Below are 22,893 nucleotides of genomic sequence, written 5' to 3' on the forward strand. Positions count from 1 at the left end.
CATTTCTTGCACACCAGGATTTTCATATCTTGTCATTTCTTATTTATAAAATGAGTGGAATTATAGGTTAAAAACAACAAATGCACTTATTGTGATTAATGATTACAACTTCCGTTTCCATAGTCATAAATTGCCATTTTATGGCATATACTGAAAGGTTTTAGATTTAACTGGCAGCATTCTATTTTGTATAATCTGCAAAGGTGGTTAAACTGAATGATTATTGTCAATTTAATACTATTTGTTCAGCATATGATTGTTAACATTCTGTCACATTTCAAGTTCAGGCTTCTATTGTTTCTCTTTAACAACTTTGTCAGTTGGATATCCTGTATAAACATTAGTTAGCTTAGTAACCGCTTAAGTATTATATATGGTCAAGATGCGTTACAAAAACTACAATTTAAGTTAAAGGAATTACATGACTTGTTTTGCATATTTACTTGTATAAGAAAATCATCATGCTTCCCCTTGTGTTCAATGTGTAGTGTATATCATTTATGACAAGTTAAGACAGTAGTGTTGTTATACACAAGCCCATGTTATTAAATCCTGTCTTTAATATCTAAATTCAGCAGACAGCTTCATCTTATATGACGATTATATAATTTGTCTAGATTTACTAAAATCATACATTGCATAACTATTGTATGTTTTTTTTTTGTTTGTTTGTTTATTGGGCTGTTACTTATTTGAGAGACCACAAGCTGTAGGTTTTATTCTTATTATTAGCTCCTTCCAAGCATGTTTATATAATCCATAGACTTTAAATTATGAGACCCTTCTAGTTTCTTATTTGTTATAAGTATATTTCTATCCTTACATACACACATATCAGTACTTCAAGCACGGGCAACAATACCCATCCAGTTTTGCCAGAATACCATTCACTAGTTCATGTGGTGTGTTTCCATGCTGTTATTAAAATATCCAAACCAGTATTTGTCCTCTGCCATTTTACCAGCCTGTTCCATGCAGTGGCCACTCTGCCAGTGAACCACTTAACACACCTTCCATTCCCACAGATATTTCCATAAAGGAAATCTGGTGACTCGCTAGCACTTCCAGGCAACCCCAAACACCCCTAGAATCAGCTATCCCCATATGCCCAACACGTCTGAGTAAGCTCGTGTCCCAGACCACTGCAAAGGGTTCTGCACAAGACCAAGTGCTCTTAGTCTTTCACAATAACTTAGACTTCCACTCTTATGCAAATACTTAATGTGTTTGGACCAAAATACATTTTAAATATAAAATGATGCTTATTATTATTTATTTATTTTATCAGGAATCAACTTAACAAGCTAAATGAAGTGTTGGGAGACCATCAGTATGTGTACATATGTTTTAAAACTGCCCTTTTTTTTTTACATATATATTTTTTTAAACCAAAAATATTGCCAAGAATAATTTTGGAGGCTCCTCATAGCCGTTAAGCATTATCGTCACTGCCTCCATTACCTTAGCAAGCTGGGAGCATCTGTTTCTGTTAGTGTGTCTGTGTACTGCATGCCAGAGGCTCGCAATGCACCTAAAGCAAAGCGTCACTTCACTGCAACTTCAAGCCTAAATTCCCTCCCTTTCAGCGAGGCAGCAGCCAGGAAAAGAACAGAGAGCAAACAGATAAAAAAAAAAAAAAAAAAAAAAAAAAAAAACCTCCCAACAAGCTGCCGCTATAAGAGAGAAGACATTCTTCCTGCCTTCCCACCTCTCACTCAGCCGATGTATAAACAAACTATTCTCTGCCAAAAGTCACAGTTTTAGCCACCCCCTTCCCCTGAATCCAAGCTAAAACACCAAATGTCTCTTCCTAATACACAAGCATCAGTAAACCTCAATCACAAGCCGCAACCCACAGCTTTCCGGAGATGAAAATGGCAACACAGTTGCCAGACACAGCTGCATCCCACACACACACTATGTCAAACTTAAACAAACAGCACTTGAAGCTATGATACCTGCCATAATTGATATTAACTATGTTTAGACAGAATAATAGACATTTGTACTAGCTGCCAGACACAACTGCATCCACGCACACCATATCAGAATTGATCAAGCAGCACTCGTAGCTGTGATACGTACCATAATTGACATAAACTATAATTAGACAGAATGATGATGACATTTGTACTCGGAGCTTGCTACTATTATTCAACCAGGATATACATGACTTTTCTAAATCATACTTTAACTGAAGAAGTCTCAGAAACACCAAGCAAGACAGTAGTCTCCATGATTTTTTTTCAAAATACTATACCGTTACTGCTGTTATATATGATGATAATTTGTTACATTTGAGTCTGAACTCTGATGAAAGGTACATTGTTGAATTAGTTAAGTTATTATAAGTAAAAACAAAAAAAATGAACAAGATAAGTATTCATTTAGTTCAAGTAGGGGAATAAAAATGTCTATGTTTATATTATATGCTGCTTTGTTTGGCTTTTATATAATGTAAATAGTAACCCAGCTTGACCTACCTTTGTTTGTGAAGAATTAGTGGACTCTTTGAACATTCCGAATAAATCATTACTGTTTCTCAGTTGTTTAAGAAACCCTCTTTTTTTTAATAAAAACAGATGACAAGTGATGCATCATATCAGTTGATACTTTGAGAGGTGTAGTTGTAAGAGTTATTTTTTGGGACAGCTATCTTGGAATCAGTTTTTTGTTTCTTCTTTCTAGTATCAATCCAATGATTTGTTTCTTTTATTCTTTTAAGAGCAGGGGCCATCCATTCCATTTCTTCTGGGATAGATACTGTGGTGTTGTTTTTGATGAATATAGTAGCTTTTTTAAGTCGAATGGTTCTCATCTCATTGGCAAAAAGTATTTTTATCTTGGCTGGAAAGGCCAGCTTAATTTTGTTTTGTTTCAACAGTTTTATTATTGGCCAGACTTTTTTCTTTTGTTCTAGTGTTCTGGAAGAAGAATCACCTTATCAGGCTTTGATTGTATTTCAAGATTGATTTTCTCCAAGCAGATTTTAATACTAGTTCCTTGTCCAGAAAAGAAATAAATTTTATAACTATGGATCTAGGTGGAGTATTTGTTGAGTTAGAAGCCGGTTTCTTCAGTGCTCTATGTGCCCTTTCCAAATGAAAGTCCCTCTTTCAAGTCAAATAATTCCGGAATCCAGGTTAAGAAAGAAATAATGTCTTCTCCTTCAGTGTTTTCAGGCAGACCAAAGATCCTTATGTTGTTTCTCCTTTCCCTGTTTTCTAAGTCCTCTATTTTGTTAAGCAACCATGCATTCTATGTAAGCAGAAATTCTTTTTGGAATTCTTCCTCTTTGAGTCTCCCTTCAATGTCACTTGGAGAAGTCTCTATATTTGTTATTTTTGTATAGTGTTGCTGTAATTGTTCCTAAGAGTATCAGTCTCTTTTTGAGAATTTAATTTGAGGTGTTCTAAGTCATTTTAAAGCCATCCATCTTCAAAGATAGTTCCTGTAAGGTAGTTGTCATCAATTGCCGTTCTTTTTTCAATGCATCATCTGGATAAGAATTCCTTTAGTTGTTCATATTCATTGGCTCAATATATCGCCAAGTTACATGACAGGAAAATGTTTGTGTATCTCCATCAAAATTAATATTTATGTGGTTTTGTGGTTTTGTAGTTTATAGATTTCTGATGTTTTAAAACTGAAAATAGTAAAATGTTCCTATATTATTATACTAGTTTATGGAGCTCTCAAACCTCACTGCTCTCATTTGGCCATCTAGGCTCCACCGCCCCCCCCAAAGAGAACTGTTTTAATAATGTATATGCACAGATTTAATTTGCATTCAAGGATGTTTACATTATAGGTGTATAAGCAGGTGTAGGTATGTGTGTTTATAAATTTGCTGTTCTACATTTTTGTAAAATAAATGCTCTGTATGAAACTAGTTTGTAATATAACCCCTATTGGCAGACTATTTCTTGATGCTACATTATAGTCACATTGTGATGAATATTTGCTGTTTCTGTACTTTTCTTCTTTGTTACTTCACTCTGGTTTGTTTACTGTCATCTTGTAAGAATGCTTGTGTTTTTCCAGGGTCCATGATTCCTTTTTCCATGCGTGTTTTGCATGCTGAACTTCCGCAGTATCTGATGAAAGCTCAAGACTCTCTGGATAGGCTGCACAACATGAAGGCGATCTGTTTAAAGGTGAGGGAAAGCTTCACAGCATTTTGTCATTAAGAGTACATATGTATGCAGCCAGAACAATTTGAAAAAAAAATGTTTCCAGCATTCATTATAACATTCTAAAGGTAAGTATTTTGGATTACACTGCCCAGTTTTTGATGGTCTCCTTTTTCTTCCCATTTTGATGTACTTTGGAAATGAATAGAGGAAATGGGTTTGTATGGAGTGCTTCCTGACAGCAGTGAAGAAATTAACATGTATATTTGGAGGTAACTTGTGGGTACCCAGTCCTACTTCTGGTTCTAGTTGCTTCTGTTTGTTGCAGTTTTCTGTGGATCTGTGTGCCAGTATTGCCACCTTCATTTATGACAGAGATCAGTTAAAAGAGAGAAAAATAGCTAGGACAGACCCTGAATAGACCAAACTGAACTATAGTAAAGGTATTTAGGAAGTGAGAGAGAGTATCTCATGCTTAATTGTACACATGACAGAAAAGTAGATGAGGTAGCAAAACAGGTGGCAGACAGGAGGTGATTGAATTCTACTTAAGATTAACAGATTCAGTGACCTTAGCATAGAATCTGCCAATGCATTGAATGGATAGAGGGGAATGGAACTGGACCTCACCTCATAGAATGTCTGTAGAGCTTGTGCAGACAACAAAGTTGTAGAACATTAAGGAGCTGGGGAAGCACAAGATAGGATTGTGATTTGCATGCTAGGTAATGCTTTAAGACTAATAGATGAGGTATTAAAATGAAGATGTCTTTAAAGTAGAATTGAGAGGCTGGTAGCTTCACTTGTTTGAACGTGGTTTCTGAGAAGTGGGGAAAATGGGAAAAAACATTCCTTTTTTATTTTAATTTATTTTAATTTTATTTTTTCTTTGTTGATAGAGTTGGTTCCACTAGAACAGAAGCCTCTTTGAAGGGGGGACCAAGATGGGATTTGTACTGACTAGAGGGAATTTCACCTACTTCCTTGATAAATGTCATTTACATTCACCTGAGCTACCACCATGTTTGGCAGATGGGACCTCATTTTATTATCTCCTCCGAAGGACTGCACACTCTACATTGCAGTGTCAGTGCTAGAAAATTAATCCAAGTATCTAGAGTGGAAATAGGACCCACAGCCTTCTGATCTTCTAACACCAAAGGTTATTGTGTTAGCTTTTGAGCCACTGACCCTGCTAGGTCAGTGGATGCAGCAGTGGGAAAATTGGAAATGTGACAGTTAGGTGCTGATGCTGTACAGTGCTAGAAGCCTGAGAAATAAAATGTGTTAGAAGCACGTGATAATTATAAATGAGTGTTGTCAAAACTTGCATGACAGAGCCAGGGATGAAATAGGTAATAGATTATGTTGCTACCCATTGGGAACGTGTACTGAAAAGATTGGGAAAAGAGCAAAAGAAAGTAGTCTCAGCAAAATAGACTACGCACAGGAGGAGAGAGTGGATGAAATGGAGATAACATATTTTTAGTTTTCAGGCTTGGGGTTCCTAATGCTTGGAATTTTATACAGGATGAATGATGCAAGGTTAAAATGATTACTTGCTCTAAACCAGGAGCAGAACTTAGTCAAAGAGGAAGTAGAAGAAATGACACAAAGGTTGTTATGGTATTGGCCTGAAACTTCCGAAGTGTTTCAGAACGACTCTGTACCAAAAATGATGGTAAGTATGTAAGTGCTTGCATTGTGTTTGGCTTTCATTTAAGTAAGCTTTATCTGGAAGTTCAGTGCAGAGGATTAAGGCTATGAGCTGTTAATGAGCTTCATCTGGTAGTTTGATGGTCTTGGTCTCCCTTTGTCTGTTGCGCAGCTGAGCAAGTCTGTTAATCAGACACTGCGTCTGGGTAACTCATAAAAAGAGGCATTTGTTCCTATAAAGTTTATAATATTCTGTAGTTATTAACAAACTAACTTTTTAGAGTCTAATTTGGGTGTTTGGCACTTTCTTTATAACATGATTTTTATCGATTTGGTTATCTAAGTGAAGTGCACATTGCGGGTTGTATTGAAAGATGATATAAAAAAAGAGGACATTTATAGTAATGTTTACCATCAAAATAAAGGAGTAGAGAGAGAAGTGAGTGAAATCACAGGTGGCAGTTAACAATGGTGCAGACATTGAAGAAGAAATGGGCCTGATTTGTTTGGGTCTATATTAGAACATTGAAGTTTCAGAACTTCGAATGTTTTAATATCGACCCCTATTCAGAGAACGCTGAACATAGCGAAGCTACAGAAAACCACGTTTTTTCCAAGGGAAAGAATTTGGTTGTCCGTTCCTGTTGCTTTGCTATTTTCTGCACTGTGGTGGAAACTTACTGGTTGGGTTCAGGTAAGTGTGTGATTGTGTGGACGTGAGGGTCAGGGTGGGTTAGGTGAGTTAGGGTTAGGGCTCGGGTCAGGTAAGTGTGTTATTGTGTGGACGTGAGGGTTAGGGCGCGGGTGAGGTGAGTGTGCGATAGTGATGGACCTTTGGGTTAGGGTTTGGGTTAAGGTAAGTGGATAGATAGTGGTGTATCTACAGTTTAGTGTAGGATTAGATGTAAGATTTTAGGTGTATGTGTGTGGATTGCTGTTTGTTTGGTGTGGTTGTGTTGTGTGTATGTGTTTCAGAACAGCAAATTTTTTGCCTAGGAAAAAATTCGCTGTTCTGCATGTTCAATGTTTTCAGTGTTCGCTGAATAGGGGTCGATATTAGAACATTCGAAGTTCTGAAACTTCGATGTTCTAATATAGACCCATTTATTCTTATCTGATGTCCTCACTTTATTCTTTTGTAAAATGCCTTTCCATTCTTTCTTGTCAGTCTTTGCTAACCTCCTCTGATTGATTGATTGATATAGTTAATCTGCAACATTTTATATATTCTACTAATTATTCCCTTTTTAAATAATAGCTTCTGTTCTAGACTTAGAAAAAAAATAGCTAGTCTTTCACTTGGCACTCCTCTATCCCTTTCTATTTGCCTTTACTCTGTTAGGAAAGACGGTCTGTAACCTGCAGTCTAAACTTATGCTTGACCTCATCTCACTCTGTTACTTTTCTTTCTTTAGTTATTTGCTTGCAATACCCTGGTCCTTTGCTAAGTTTCTCCAGTGAATTCCACCCTCCTCTTGACTATTTCTGTACCCTTGATTGCAGTAATTTTTATTGGTAAAATCTTTTTCCATTATTGTGTTGGCTTAATTTTTAGTGACTTTCTACCTCGTTATGAATATAATATTTTTTGTTCTCTTTAAGAACCTGCATTCAAAATCCTACAGTGTACGTACTTAATATGCCCCCATTGTTTCCTCAAACCAAGTAATCCTAAGCTCCTTGATCTATAGGAAGAATAAATTTGTCCCACTTAACTATTACTCTTTCTCCCCCAAATAAATGTTTTCCCTCTCTTTATTATGTTGCACAACATTTCCTCTGGTAAATAAAGTATGCATGAACTGTATGCAGCACTAAAGGAACTGAAAATATTTACTCTGCTTGTATCTTACTATCCATATCCAGAATCAAGTGCCTCCAGCTTCTCGATTTATGTATTATCTTTTGTTTAGTTTCTTCCCACATAGCCTTAGCTGCCAAAATACAATCCTTTTTAATCCATACACTTGAATACTTCTTATTGTGTCTCCATAAGTGTGGTTATTGCTGATCCATTTCATGAATTCTTACGTAGTCTACAACGTTAGCATTTGTTATATCTTCATTTATTTTATATCCTGAAAAATACAGGAAATTACCTCAGAATGTTACACAACACCAAAATGTCTCAAGTGCAAAATAATATAATCTGAGAGTAATACAGCCAGCACATCTTTTTTCCAAGATGCTGGTAACACCCTCCCTCTTTGAAAATATTGGTAAAGAAAAGCTTCCAGACCTTTATCACTTTCTTCCCTCTCAGTTTCAAAAGTTTCATAAGAATACCATCTGTTCTTGGAGACTTCCTTGTCAATTGATTGTACACCACCATTTTTATCTCCTCTTTCTAGTTTTAGAGCCTAATTCTACTCAAAGCTTAGCATAATCAAGTCCTTAAATGTTTACATTTGTACCTTTTCCTGGTTTCCACATTCCTCTACTCTACACATATTTTCATAACATGTTTGAAATGTCTCTAATATCTGTATAGGATATCAGGTTATTTTTCTTGTTAGAGGCTTCCTAAGTTTGTCAAGCACACCTTATACTTTTTGTTGCTTAATCCATTGTACTAAGAGAATTTTGGGAGAAATACGTTTTCAACAGGGAATATTATTTTCATGTGCCCAATGTGACCTGATTTGTAATAGTGAAAATTATCGGAGGGTGGATGAGGAAGGCTAGAAAGGAAAATACAACAAAAGAAGGGTGAACGTTTAAAGGAATGTATGAAAATGTTTGGTATTGAAGATGCTTATTCGGTATTAGAAACCTAGGCAGAATTTGCATATTATTCCCCATGGTACTGTTATCTGGTCTATACCAAATAGACATTCTATTTTGCCAAACTTATGTATTTCATTGAAACACATCTATTAACTGTTTCAAATCATGCTTCAGTAAAAACTAAGGTAAAGATGCAGGGTAATGAAGTAAAAATAAGACACTGGCACTTACCTTCTTATCTTTTTAAAGAGAAGGAGTTTAAGGAATGAGTAGTGAAAATGATTTGAGACTTATTACGGAAGATAGAAACTTCTTCAGGAGGGACCGCAAATGAGTGGGATAAAAATGACTATTTTTATTTAACATTTGTTTACTGGGAAAGTCTGACTGGGTGAGCCCATTTTCAGCAGAGGCCGGGGAGAAAAGCTCCAACTGATAAAAGAAAGTTCGACATTATACGTGAACAAAATAATAGCAACTATTAAATCATACATTAAATAAGTAAGGAATACTAAATAAGTACAAAGAGCTAGATACAATAATAATAAAACATGTACTAGCTACTAAATAAGTACAGAGGTGGATACAGTAATAAAACAGGTGCTATATTAGAGTACTAAAATAAAGATTACACTTATTTTTTTTTTCCTCATGTTGGATTAATATAAAGCGTGAGGGTCAGGCAGAGGGTCAGAAAGTTAGAAGCAAGCATATGCTTATAAGACGTGCAGTAGGATGAGAATAGTTAAGGATGTAGAAATACATGCTGTTTCTTAGTTCGATATGTTAAAGGTTAGAAGAAATTCATGGTGTAGGTATCTCCATATGAGAAAAGGAAGGGCCCTGGTGAGTGGATAGAGTTCACCTATTAGGGAAAGAGCTGGGTCAGGTCTGGTTAGATAGACAATGTGTGTTTAAAGATGTGAAAGCACTCAGTGGTAGTAATGTCTGTTGGCAGAGAGTTCCAGAGCTTGGCAGTAGCATGAGAGTATAGGTACTGTCCAGCTCTTTTGTTTGGAATGTAGATGGCTAGGAGTTTTCAGAGCGGAGGGCTTTAGCAGGGATGTAAGGTTTTGGGACAGAATTGAGGGCTGGACAACTGTCGTGCATATATCATTTTATGTGCAAAACACAGCTGAATTAAGTTTAGGTGGTGTGTCAGTTTAAACCAGTTTAGTTCTTTCAGAGCTAGGCAGTGATGGGAACGATAGGAGTGGCTGTTGGTAAATATGGCAATTTTATGGTAGCAAGATTGGAGTTTGTTTTTAAGAAAAGAGTGTAAATTGGTGTATAAAAGGGAAGCATATAAGAGAGAGGGAAGAAACTAGGTGTTGGCGAGGGTTTTTCTGGTGGATTTATCCAAGAAAGTTTTTGTCTATAGAGTGTTCCTAGTTTGATGTGATTTTTTATGCTATCGCAGATGTGGTGTTCGAAAGTTAGCTTGTTGTCTATGGTAATGCCTAGTAGCTTAGCTGTGGAGGCTTTCAATTTCTGTGTTATCCTGAGAGAAAATGTTAAATCACATGAGATTGGTTTTGCTGAGAAAAGCAAGAGTTTTGTTTTGTTAGAATTTAGGAGTAGCTGGGCTTCTTTCAGCCATGTCTCTATTGATGTGAAGGTGGTTCGGTGAGTTGCTGGAGATGCTGTATGTTATTAGAGGAGGAGATTATGGTAGTGTCCTCTGCGTATTGGATAATGGAGCCAAAGGGTGATGAGATGTGAAGGTTGTTGGTGAAAATATTAGAGTAAGGGTCCTTGTGGTACCCCAGTTGTGTTGGTTTGATATTGGAATAGTTTATTTTACCATTTAGCACATTGCTGGAGGTCGGATAGATAGCTTGCAAACCGTTAGGGGGGTGAAGTGGAGTGGAGTGCAGCCTGCAATGGATAGCTGGTGAAGACGTTTGCAGTGGGACACTGTGGCAAATGCCTTTGATAAGTCTAGTAGTAAGACAGAGTTGATATTACCATAGTCTGTGGCTTTGGACACAGTGTCCATGAAGATTAGAGCAGTGGTGGTGTTGTCTAGAGTTTAAAAATGTGGTTGGATTAGGAGAAACAAGATTGTGGAAAAATTAACAATGAGTTTAGAGGGGTTGTCAAAGGTTGAAGTATTGCTGAAGAGGAGGAACGTGACAGAACAAGAAGTAGAGTAACTGCAAAATTCTGAAGGGAACATAACAAAGTATTTGGATAATAAGGGAGTATTTTGATAGTATGAATGAGTTTAAAAAGGCAGCCATTTTTATGGTCAGGACTCATAATGCAAAGTCCTGCAGTGTAGAGACTGAATAGCTGAAAATCTGTACTTACATATACCAAATCCAAGATTGCCATTTCTTGGAGTAATGGTTCACAGGTTAGATTAACTGCCTTTGCAGACTATTTTAAGCCTGTGCAAAATTAACTTATCCTATTGGAGTTTAGATTCGCCTAACCCTTTTCCAAGATTCTATTTGTAAATTACTCTAGTTATGACTACTAGATCAAAACAGATACTTTGAAGGAGACCCATGCACTGGGATGAAGCATTTAGGAGCTTCATCTGTCCATTAATAGTATAGGGGTCCTGTGGTAAATTTCCCATTTCCTATCCATTGAGCCAAGTTATGCTTGAATGTGTTCAAGGATGAATTTTATTTATTTTATATGCATGGGGTATCCTACTGCGGTGGTGGTGCTGCGGTAGCGTTGTCGCCTCACAGTTAGATGTTGCCGATTCGATTCTCAGTTAGAGCGTCTTCTGTGTGGCAATATGCGTGAACGGGCATTCCTTCGATGAAGGTTGTGCTTTAGGCCCGGCAAGCCAGCACGTAAAACTCTACTGCCAATCATTAGCGGACCAGAGTTCTGCTGTGGCGACCTCTAACCGGGAAAAGCCGAAAGACACAATGCATGGGGTATCCTGTGCAAAATGTCTCTCTCCAAACCTTTCTGTTAATGTTGCAGGAGAGGTTTAGTTCCCTGAATCATGTGTTTCTGATACCATTTGACTTGCAGATCTGAGGCAAGTTCATCAGCAATGGGTCAGAGGATACTTTGTACAGAAGATACAGGTTACCATTTAGCAATCTGTGAGACAAAATATAGTGATAGGTCTTTGAGGCAGTCCATGTAGGACATATTGTTTAGGCCTTGTCTCCTTTTACTAAGTTATCTCTGTGGGTATTCCAATTGTTGCATGTGTCTAGACAGATGCATGCCAAAAGGATCATTATATTCAATAGCTGGCCCAATGATGGCTGACTAAACTGAGGGCAGTCACATCCCTGGATCTAGAAACAATCCTGTTTATGAAGTGAGAAATATAGAAGGATTTCCTTACCACAGTGAACATAAGCTGGTCAAAATTTAAGTCACTGTCCACATAGGTTCCCAAATCTCGAACTGCTGGATCAACTATTAGGGGTGTGCCTTCATTTGTGGTAGTTCCCCAGGTGAATCGACTTTCCGAAGGAGAATTTTTTTGGCATTTAGCTTTAGTCCATGAGTCTAACACCAGTTATTTCTTTGGGACAAGCTTTTCCTGTAGGATTACTGAGTCTTTTGGGGATTCAGTCACTGCTGGTGGTGATTTTTAATTCTCAGAAGTAGATGACGAACAGAAGAGGTCCTAGCACTGAACCCTGTGAGGACTCCACTGGTGGCTGGTCTTTTTTGCGGTGGTAGTTTCCACTGTTTTGAGTTCTATATTGACATGTTAGTAGTTGACTGGAAATGATTTGAGGGTTAAGGAAGATAGAAGTGCGGACATACCGGAAAGACTAAAATTGCATACAGGAGAGGAGAGAATATTGACATGTCTCTTCTACTTTGAACTCCTGCATCCTATCTGTGAGCTAAGTTGAAACTCTGTTGGGTGATGATAAGGTTCATTCCTAGTTTATTAAGCTTTTCTACTAAGCGTCAGTGGGCTGTTGTATCAAACGTTTTGTCCAGGTTGAGGTACTTGGTGTGATAGTAATCTCTTCCTTTTATTGTAAAGCTTGTTGATATTAAAGATGTTCATCGTGTTTCACTGTTGCAGTCCTAACCAATGAGTTATTTGGCTCCCAGTAGCCCTCGATCGGCCAGAATACCAAAGGTAAGTAAATATGACATCGGCTGTCTTCGGTTATAAAAGATGTCAGGACGTCCAATACAAAAGGAGGCAACCGACGTCACTTCCTCAGTCTTCCTTGCCGTGGAGCCCGAAGCAGAAGCATTTTTGCATGATTGCCAGTCGGCAGTTTCCCTTTTTGGTTTCCGACTACAAAGTTTTAAGTACCCCGTTGGGGATCCTCTTTTCTTGCCTTAACGAATGTCAGAAAAAGTCAATAATTGTCTTACCTGTGGAAAGCAGATTCATTCCTATTGTATTATTTGTTTAGGCCTTGACTGCGACGTTCCTACTTGTGACCTCTGTGCTTCTTTTAATCTGCATACTATTCGTCGTCGGGCTAAGCTTTTAGCTAAGCATTTTGGAGTGTGGCCTAAGTTTGTCGGTATGGTGTCCGCTGGTCTTCAGGCTTTTGATATCCCTAAGAAACGTAAGGACAAGGACCGTGACAGGCTTCAGAAGGTCAAGCCTTCAGATGATAAGTTGTTCGTCAGTCCTGCGGTAGCCAGTCAGGTGCCTTTGCAGCCCCTGCAGTCCACAGATTTTCAACTGCAGACCTTGGTTGAGACCATTTCAGAGTCCCTCAGGCCTATGGCTTCCATTTTGTCTTCTAACCTTCCGCCTGTAGCTTCTTCAGCTGGCTCCGGTTTCCGAGGCGTCTGTTCTTCATTCAGACAGCAAGCTCATATTGACAAACTCTGCCACTACCTCAGTGGTTGCCAGGCCTCCCAAGTCCTTCAGACTTGCAAGTAAATCTTCCAGTCGTAAGCCTGTGAAAAAACAGGCTACAGTTTCCTTTTCCCCTCATTCTCAAATGGTTAAAATGGCTGATGACCTTTTGACTCTTATTAGGGGTTCACAGCCTCCTCCTTCAAAAAGGGGTGGGGATGTCTCTCCTGAGGCTTTGTCTTATTCAGGTTCTGATACTTCTAGCATTTCTGCTGATAAAAGAGGATGTTTCTCAGGTTTTTTTCTCCTTTTGAGGATTCAGATATAAAGGAATCCATTCCTTCTGCTTCTCCAGAGGATTTCTCTTTTGGTGATACTTTGAATACTCTCAGGGAGCATTTTAAATGGAAAAGTCAGGATTATCCCCAATCTAAGAAAAGGATCAAGGAGTTTTTGGATGTGCCTCAGCATAAGCCTCTGGCTATTCCTTCAGTGTTGAAAGTGGTTGATGATGTTTTTCTGGAAAATTCCTTGACTCCAAATTCAGTTCCTCCTGCTCCCAGGAAACCTGACAGGTACTATAGAGTCCCTGATTCTCATTTGTTTCTTTTTAGGAATCCGCTAGCTGACCCAGAGGTTATTTCTCAAGGGCCTAAAGGAGTTAAGGCCACTGTTACCAAGAATCCTGTTACTTCCGTTAAGAAATCTAGGAACCTAGATAGGTGGGGTAAAAAGGTTTATACCTCTGCCACTCTTGCTATTAGGTCTACTAATTGCCTTTTTCATATGCTTAAGTATCAGCAGCACACCTTGGAGGCTAATTATGTCAAAGATTGCAAGTGTGCCTCTTTTGGCAGAGAGTAAGGATGTGCAGGATTTGCTGAATTCTGACATTCTTGTCAATAAACATTCTTTACATTGTGGATTTGACATTCTAAAAGCCTCATGCAGGGCTACAGCTACTGGATCTGTTCTCAGAAGGCATGCTTGGCTCAGAGAGCAACCCCTTCAAGAGTCTGTCAAGTCTAAGCTTTTAGATGTACCTTTACAGAAGGACCGTCGTTTTGGCAGCAAAGCAGAGGAAGTGCTCAAAAAGATGGAGGATAAGGCCAAGTCTATGCAAACAGTTAAAGACTTTCTGCAAGTTCAGCCTCCTCGTTTCAGCAGGAATTACTCTTCTAAGAGTTGGATGTTTCCTGATACCAGCAGACAGAACCCCTCTAGGACTAAAGGTTACAAATCTTTTAGGGGACAGGTGGCTACCCCTCAAAGGTCTAAGCATTGGCATGCTTCTACTTCCAAGGTGGACAGTTCTAAACTTACATCTCAATCCAAACATTCTCAATGACTCCCCAACTTCTGCCTGTTCCTGCTTGCCCGAAGAATCCTTTAGGGGGAAGGGTGGCCTTTTTTACAAATGTCTGGGCCACCATCACGGACAACAAATGGGTACTCAGAACTGTTTGCCTAGGTCACAGGTTTTCTTTCCACACCTTTCCAGTACCCAAAGGATTCCCGGACACTCCTCCAAACCAGGGCAGAAGTAGAAAAGCAAATTTTGTCTCTCTTACATCTGGGGACAGTAGAATCAGTTCCTGCTCAGCAGGTAGGTCAGGGCTTCTATTCCAGACTTTTCGTAGTTCCAAAAAAGAAGGCACCTGGCGTTCTATCCTAGATCTATCCATTCTGAACTCTTTCTTGGTAATTCCGAAATTCAAAATGCTCACTCTGCATCAGTTACTGGCAATGTTAGACAAGGACTCCTGGCTAGTAACTTTGGATCTCAAAGAAGCTTATCTGCACATCCCTATCAGGGAAAGTTGTAGGCAATACCTTTGTTTCAGAGTGGGCAGGCAGCATTATCAATTATCTGCACTGCTCTTTGGCTTGTCTACTGCTGCTCCCAGAGTTTTCCCAAAGTGCCTAGCTCCAGTCATTGCTTTTTGCAGGCAGAAGAAAATTCAGATTTATCCATACTTGGACAACTGTCTAATTCAAGCAGATTCTGAAGAACAGCTGTTAAAGGAGCTGGAATTTGTAAAGACTCTTCTCTGGGTTACACCCTCAACATGGAAAAATCAAAAATGGTGCCATCCAAGGAGATAACATTCCTGGGAGTGAGTCTGTACACAGCCGCCCAGATGATATATCTCACCCAGGAGAAGCAGGCAACTATTTCAGTTTACTTCAAGGATTTGGCAAGTCTGTCCAAGCTCTCTGCAAGGAAATGCCAGCCAGCTCTGGGATACATGGCCTCTTGCATTCTCATGACTCCATATGCAAGACTGCATATGAGGAAATTGCAGTGGTACCTCAAGAACCTTTGGAGCCATCACACACAGGACCTGGATATGATAATTCCTCTGCTTCCATGTCTGCAGACAGAGTTTCTATGATGGGTGACAGCCTGTCTACAAAACAAGGGCATGCCTTTTTCGCCCACCTCCTGCCATTCATGTTCTTACCATGGACACATCGGACTATGCCTGGGGAACTCGCCTGGATGGCAGATGCATACAGGGACGTTGGAATGCCCAGCAGATGCACCTGCATATAAACCTAAAGGAGTTGATGGCAGTTCAGCAAGCCTTACTAGCTTTCAAGCATCTTCCTTCTCCAGGATCTCTGCTTGTCAGGACAGACAACACCACAGTCATGTGGTACATCAACAAACAGGGAGGGACTCATTCTTACCCCCTGTGCAGACAGAGCATGATTATCTGGTCCATAGCAGCATCCTTGGGCCTGCATCTCCTAGCTCAGTTTCTTCCAGCGAGACTCAATGTTTTGGCAGACCAGTTGAACAGACAGACCCTGAATCCTCACGAGTGGCAACTGAACAGAGCAGTCTTTTACAGCATCATTCAATGTTGGGGCACTCCTCAGGTGGATCTTTTCTCCTCCCCAGACAACCACCTTCTGCCACTTTTTTGCACCAGACAGCATCACAGCAAGGCCTGGAGAGTGGATGCTCTGTCCTTCCCTTGGACGCTTCTGTCAGTTTATGCCTTCCCGTCTCTTCCTCTTCTTCCCAGAGTATTATTGAAGATAAGGGATGAAAAACCAAGGACTACTCTCAAAGCTCCAGACTGGCCCAGACAACATTGGTATCCACTGCTTTGCAGTCTTTATCATTTTCCTCCTTGGCGTCTTCCTCTGAAACCAGATCTTTTGGTTCAGGAAGGGGGAAACATTTTACATCCTCATCTTCATTCTCTCCATTTGGCAGCATGGCTCATTGTATGAATCAATCCATTTCTTCTTCCCTTTCCCAGCAGGTGGTTAATGTACTTCAGGAGGCCTAGCTGGCAAATGGGAAAGATTCTCTCACTGGATGCAGGCTAGAGGGGAATCTTCTTCTCAGCCTACTCTTCCTCTGATCCTGGAATACTTGGCTGATTTGCTTCAGGGTGGTCTTTCATTTTCCTCTATTAAGATCCATGCATCAGCCATTTCTGCTCATTGTGCTTTTGAGCAACCCATTTTCTCTCATCCACTGATGAAAATTTTTCACAGAGGTACTTGCAACTTAAAAACCCCCAGAAGGGCACCTACTCCAGCCTGGGATCTTAATTTTGTTCTAGAGAAACAAACTCTTCCTCCTTTTGGGCCAGCTGTCACTGCAGATTTAAAGTTTCTGTCTTGGAAGACTGCCTTTCTTTTGGCTATAACTTCAGCAAGGAGAGTTTCAGAGCTGCAAGCTTTGGCTGTGGAGCCTTTTCTTATTTTCCATGCAGATTGTGTCTCTCGGAGAACAAGTCCCTCTTTTATGCCTAAGGTGGTTTCTAGCCTGACTCTTAATCAGTTCATACACCTTCCTACTTTCTTTCGTAATCCTCGAAATAGAGGTGAAAGGATCCTACGTTCTCTTGATGTGCACAAACAGCTCAGGTTTTACCTAGACAGGACTAAAGACCTTCGGAAATCAGCACAGTTATTGGTCAGTTTTTCCCCTGGAGCTCAGGGCAAAGCTATCTCTAAGCAAACCATTTCTAAGTTGATTGCACATTGTATTATTTTCTGTTATTCCTTTCCTGGCAAGGGTCCTCCTCAAGGGGTTAAGACCCACTTCATAAGGGCAGTTTCCACTTCTGCAGTCTTTTTAAGGGGTGTCCCTACTAAAGACATTTTGTAGGCTGCCACATGGTCTTCTGTTCACACTTTTACAAAGCATTATAATTTGCCTTTGTTTTCTAGAGCCAGGGCTGGGTTTGCCACTGCTGTTCTGCAGGGCATTCTCTCCAATCCTCGATTTTGTTGGTGCCTCCTCCTTTTTCTCTGGGCTTTGGTAATCAACCCATTGGTTAGGACTGCAACTGTGAAACACGATGAACATAGTACAATTGTGTACACTTACCATAAATGTAGATGTTCGAGTGTATTCACTGTTGCAGTCCTGCTTTCCCTCCATCCTTCCCCCCTTTTATTTGGTCCTTTCCTAAGGTACAGACTGAATCTGGTTTTATTTGCCAAAGCTTCTTTTGGCTTAAGCCTTGTTTTCTGGGGACTCCTCTGACTGTTATGGCAAGAAAGACTGAGGAAGTGACGTCGGCTGCCTCCTTTTGTATTGGATGTCCTGACGTCCTTTACAACCGACAGCCGATGTCATATTTTCTTACCTTTGGTATTCTGGCTGATCAATGGCTACCGGGAGCCAGATAACCCATTGGTTAGGACTGCAACAGTGAATACACTCTAACATCTAGATTTATGGTAAGTGTACACAACTGTACTTTCCACCTGGGAGGGGGGGGGGGGTTCTGGTATGCTTTGTGGTTGTTTTTCTCAGTCTCAGATGCACCTATGCAGTTGTTTACATGTTGGTATAGTTTAGTGATGTATGATGTGATAGTGTTCAATCTCGCCGTTTGTTCTTACACATGGGTTCGGAGCCGATCCTCGGCTCCGTGCCGGCCTCTTGCAAGCTCTGCATCGAGAAGAAGCTCGAGACAATCTAATACCCACAATCCCCCTCTGCCTTTACCTCAGATCTAGTTTGCCGCTGCTGCATACGCATCGTTGGGAGCTAGCTCGAGAGTCTAAGCTAAGATATAACTTTATTTTGTTATATTTTATTAGGATTCTATTTCTGTTTGATGTTTTTCAGTATTATCTGTATAATTGTGTTGTGGTCTCGTTGAGTTATTGGTACCGTTAACTAATTTTATCGGTTAAATATTTTCGGGGCCTACACCCTTCATAAATTTACCTAGTTGAGGTGAAGTCAGGTTTCAAGCGTTGTCAGTGTGGCCAGAAAATGTCAGTAACTGACGACCATAGTTCCTGCGTCTACTGCCTTGGCCCTCTCCACTTGCAAGAGGACTGCTCCATCTGTCACTCTTTTAGTGGGAGGGTCATGACAGATAGGCGCAGGAAACTAATGGACAGAGGTCTATTGAAACCTTCTTTCCAGGAGGCTCTGGATGCTTCTGACCAGGCATCGAAGTCCTCTAAGGAATCGAAGACGTCGGAGCCCAAGTCATCAGCTCCGAGCTCTTCAACAAAGGTTAGATCACCGGTTCCACAGACTTCGGGGCCGAGTGTTCATCTGGTATCGGTTCCTGAGCCTCGAGTCTTGGAACCGTAATGGAGCTCCCTCCTTCGACCTTATTGAGGTCGGCTCCGTCTTCGGTTCCTTGACCCGTTCTTCCTCCAAACTTTCGGATATCGATGTGGATCGCGTGGTGCAGAAGTTATTGGAGCATTCGCCCTCTCCAAACTTATTTGGTTTCCACCCAGCTGGTGTCGAAACTTGAAGGCCTCCTGTATCTCCATCCATTCCTCCTCGAGACCGATTCAGTCTTTGGAGCCGGAAGAGGCTGATCTACTGATTGTGGAGCCCTCGGTCCAGAACCGTCCTTTCTCGGTCTGTTCCTCTCACCTCGACTCCGGACCCGATACGAGTCTCAGAGCCGACGGTCTGTCCTTGGTTCCGGGGCGAGTCGAACCGGCTTGGTTCCGACTCTCCCCTCGGGCCTCGGCGCGATCGATTCGGCTCCGTCCTCGGGTCGATGCCTTGTGCCCGTGTCGGGATTCTTCCCATTTCCTCGAACCGGGACTCTTCGATGCGGGACCGGGCTCGACCTGATGAGGAAGGTGTTGTCTACCCAGATAACCACATCAGTGGAAGCAACCTCCTCCCCATAAAGGGCCGTTATCTTCATCTGCACCCACGGCCACATCCAAGCGGGCACCAGTGTCTCAGCCACCCCTGGAGGGTGCCCCTCTTCCTCGAGGCTTCTTCGGATGCTCCCACGAAGAAGTCCCTAGGAAGAGATTGTAAGAGGAGACACTTGGATTCTCCACAGGAATCCTTGACATCTGATACTGACTTAGATGAGTCAGAGGGTCCCCTAAGTCACCTTGGAAGATGTCTCTTTTTCGACATATTGGAGATCCTGAAACAGAGAGGTGACTGGCAGTCCCTTCCCCTTCTGAGGATGAGTCAGTTCTGCTGAAGGCATTTGGTGCTCGCCCTTCCTCCTCCTGGGTCACTCCGCCCTTGAACTAATGGAACTTATTGCTCGAAGGGTGGGAGGCTCCTGACACAGTGGAACCAGTTCCAAGGAAACCTAATAAATACATCACGGCACCTCAGGACAAGTCCTACCTTACAAAAGGAGTTCCAGTAGACGCTATGGTGGTGGCAGCAGCCACGAAAAAGGAGATGTCGGTGTCTTCGCCTGTCCATCCTCCTAATAAAGATTCTAGGACGATGGATAGATACGGGAAGCGCATTTTTAGTTCAGCGGCTTTTTCCATGCGATCCCTGAACTATTTGACCCATTTTACACGTCTACAGAGGATCTAGTCAAAGAGTTGGGAGATACCTCCAGGGTACTACAGATGGCTGTCTCAGAAAAGTGACAGCAACTTAATACCCTTACATCTATTGTTAACTTCGTCCATGAGGCTGATTTCCTATGCAGCGAAGGTTCGAGTAGGGCAGCAGCTTCAGCGATTGCTCTTGCAGACAATCCTGGATGCGCTTATGTTCCTTTGGAAGCCTTCAAGTCTTCCTTTACTAACGCCCATTTGACGGTGCCACTCTCTTTGGCCCCAAAGTAAAGGAGACCCTTACCCGTGTGAACAGGAGGAAGACTCTGTCTGCTGTCGGAGTCCGTTTTTCCACCCAACCAGACCGTACCCCAAAGGGCAACGTGGTGGGAAAATGTGGTTTCAAAACCCCAAGGATCTTTCCCAGGCACACAGGGTGATGCCCTCTAGAGGCAGAGGAGGGGCAGAGGTGGAAGACGCCCTGGCAGCAGAGGGGTCCGCAACATCAAGGTGACAGGGAGACACTCCCTGGTAAACCTTTCCAGCACTCCTGAGAGGAGGCCCGACTGTCCTGCTCTGGAGGCAGTCGGGGTCGCTTAGCTTTATACCCTCAGGCCTGGCAAAATATAACTACAGACAAGTGGGTAAAAGCGTAGTTACCAGAGGTTACAACATACCCTTTCTATCTCATCCCATCCCAAAGAAAAGACTCCCAGATGTACCCCATCTGCGAGAGCCAGCAGCTATAGAAATTTCAAAGCTGCTAGAAAAAGAGTCATCCAACCAGTCCCAGCGGACCAGCAAGGATTCGGGACTTACTCAAGGTTCTTTTAGTTCCAAAGAAAACAGGGGACTGGAGGCCCATTCTGGACCTAAGCTACCTCAATACCTTCGTCAGGAAAGAAAAGTTCCGAATGGTCACGCTTCAATCGATCCTTCCATTCTTACAGAAGGACGACTGGATGTGCTCAATAGATCTAGAGGATGCATACTACCACATCAAAATGGCCAGGGCATCCAGAGATCATCTGCGCTTCCGGCTGGGGGCCAGTCACTTTCAATTTCGAGCCCTGCCCTTTGGTCTGACCTCAGCCCCCAGGGTCTTCACCAAATGCATGCCAGTGGTAGCGTCTCACTTGAGACGCCAGGGATTCCAGGTGATGTTCTTCATTCCACATTGCTGCAGTCCTAACTATTGGGGTAGTCCGCTGTCCAGTCGGCCCGAATACCAAAGTATATTGACGCCGGTCAGGGCGCATTAGACTGACGCAAGTACGTCAGGGTACTAATGCGCATGACCGACGTCATATCCTCAGTCTTTTTTGCCGCATGGTCCGATGCAGAAGCAGTTTTGCGAGTGCAGGTTGATGTTCTCAAAGTTTCTGAAGTCAGAGTTTCAGACCGAATCAAAGTTGGCTAAGTACCCCGCTGGGGAATATTTTGTTTTTTTCTTGCCTCAGTATTTAACCGGATGTCAGAAAAAGTGAATAACTGTATTTCTTGTGGGAAACAGATACCTCATAGGGATTACCATACTTTGTGTATACCTTGTTTAGGGCCTGAGCACGACGTTGTTGGATGCCGCTCTTGTGCTAGATTTAACAAACGCACTATTAAGAGAAGGTTAGACTGTGCCAGGTTAGTTTTGGGAAGCATTGTAATTATAAAATGCCGCCGGATGCTCCGACGCCGCTTCGCCAAAAAGCGCAAGGACAAAGCAGCAAAGCCTAGAGTGGAAGAACCGACAGTCCCGGACGCCGGTTCTTTAGAAGGCTCAGTGGAGCCGGAGGTTCTGCCAGGAGTTTCTTTGGAGTCTCAGGAGAGACTTTACTGTTACAGGATGTGTCCTCTCAGGAAGTAGGCCAGGTTGAAGGGGCTTCTCAGGTGGCTGTTCTTCCCTCTCTTCCTAAGGTGGTTAGGGCCTCCCTTCTGTTTCCAAGGCTTCTTTAAGAGGCAGGCCTAGTTTAGCTTCAGTGGGGTTTCTCCGAGTGTTTCAGGGTCTTTGCCTAAGAAGCATATGCTAAAAATGGCAGAGGATTTGATTACTATGATTAGAGGTTCTATGCCCTCCTGATAAGAGGCCTAGGGTGGAACCTGAGTTTGAGAGTTTTGAGCAATGTTCGAGGCTTCTGAGTCTTGCTGAAGACTTGCAGGAGTATCCTCCTTATTCTGATTCTGATGTGGATGATTCTACTCCTTCAGCTTCGCCTCCTGAGGATTTTTCATTTTCAGAGACTCTGCATTCCATGAGGGAGCATTTTAAATGGGAAGGTCAAGATTTCTCTGATTCCAGGAAGAGGCTTAGGAATTCTTGTTTTACCCCAGCATAGGCCTTTAGCTATACCTCCTGTTCTGAATGTGGTGGAAGATGTTTTGCAGAGGCTTCCCTGAATCCTGATTCTTTGCCTCCTGCCCCAGTTAAACCGGATAGGTACTATAGGGTGCCTGAAGCTCATAAGTATCTTTTTAGAAGTCCTAGGGCAGACCCGAAACTGTCTCTCAGGGGCCTAAAGGTGTGAAGGCCTCTGTTGTTAAAAATCCTGTTCCTCCTGATAAAGAGGCAAGGGCTTTGGATAGATGGGGAAAGAAAGTGTATACTTCTTCCACTTTAGCCATGAGGGCGTTGAATTGTCAGTTTCACATGTTAAAATATCAGAATTATCTCCTTTCACAATTGAAGTCTAAAGTGGATGCTCTGGCAGAAGGTATTGAGTGTAAAGAGTTGCAGGATTTAGTTCATGTGTCTGAACAGGTGGGTAAACATTCCTTGCAGTGTGGTTTTGATGCTGTGCAGGCCTCCTCGAGGGTGGCTGCCACTGGTTCTGTTCTTCG

The 22,893-nt window shown here is 41.7% G+C and overlaps 1 protein-coding gene across 1 annotated transcript in view; it reads left to right on the top strand.

Moving 5' to 3' along the window:
- TRAPPC12 (trafficking protein particle complex subunit 12) overlaps positions 1–22,893 on the top strand; it is a 791,394-nt gene that overhangs the window by 367,794 nt on the left and 400,707 nt on the right. The window contains exon 10 of the mRNA XM_044070401.1: positions 4,045–4,157. Coding sequence (XP_043926336.1) covers positions 4,045–4,157 — 113 coding nt within the window. The remainder of the gene's footprint in view (positions 1–4,044; positions 4,158–22,893) is intronic.

Source organism: Protopterus annectens, chromosome 1.part0, assembly GCF_019279795.1.
Source record: "Protopterus annectens isolate FY-2018-M chromosome 1.part0, PAN1.0, whole genome shotgun sequence".
NCBI classification, from domain to species: domain Eukaryota; kingdom Metazoa; phylum Chordata; order Ceratodontiformes; family Protopteridae; genus Protopterus; species Protopterus annectens.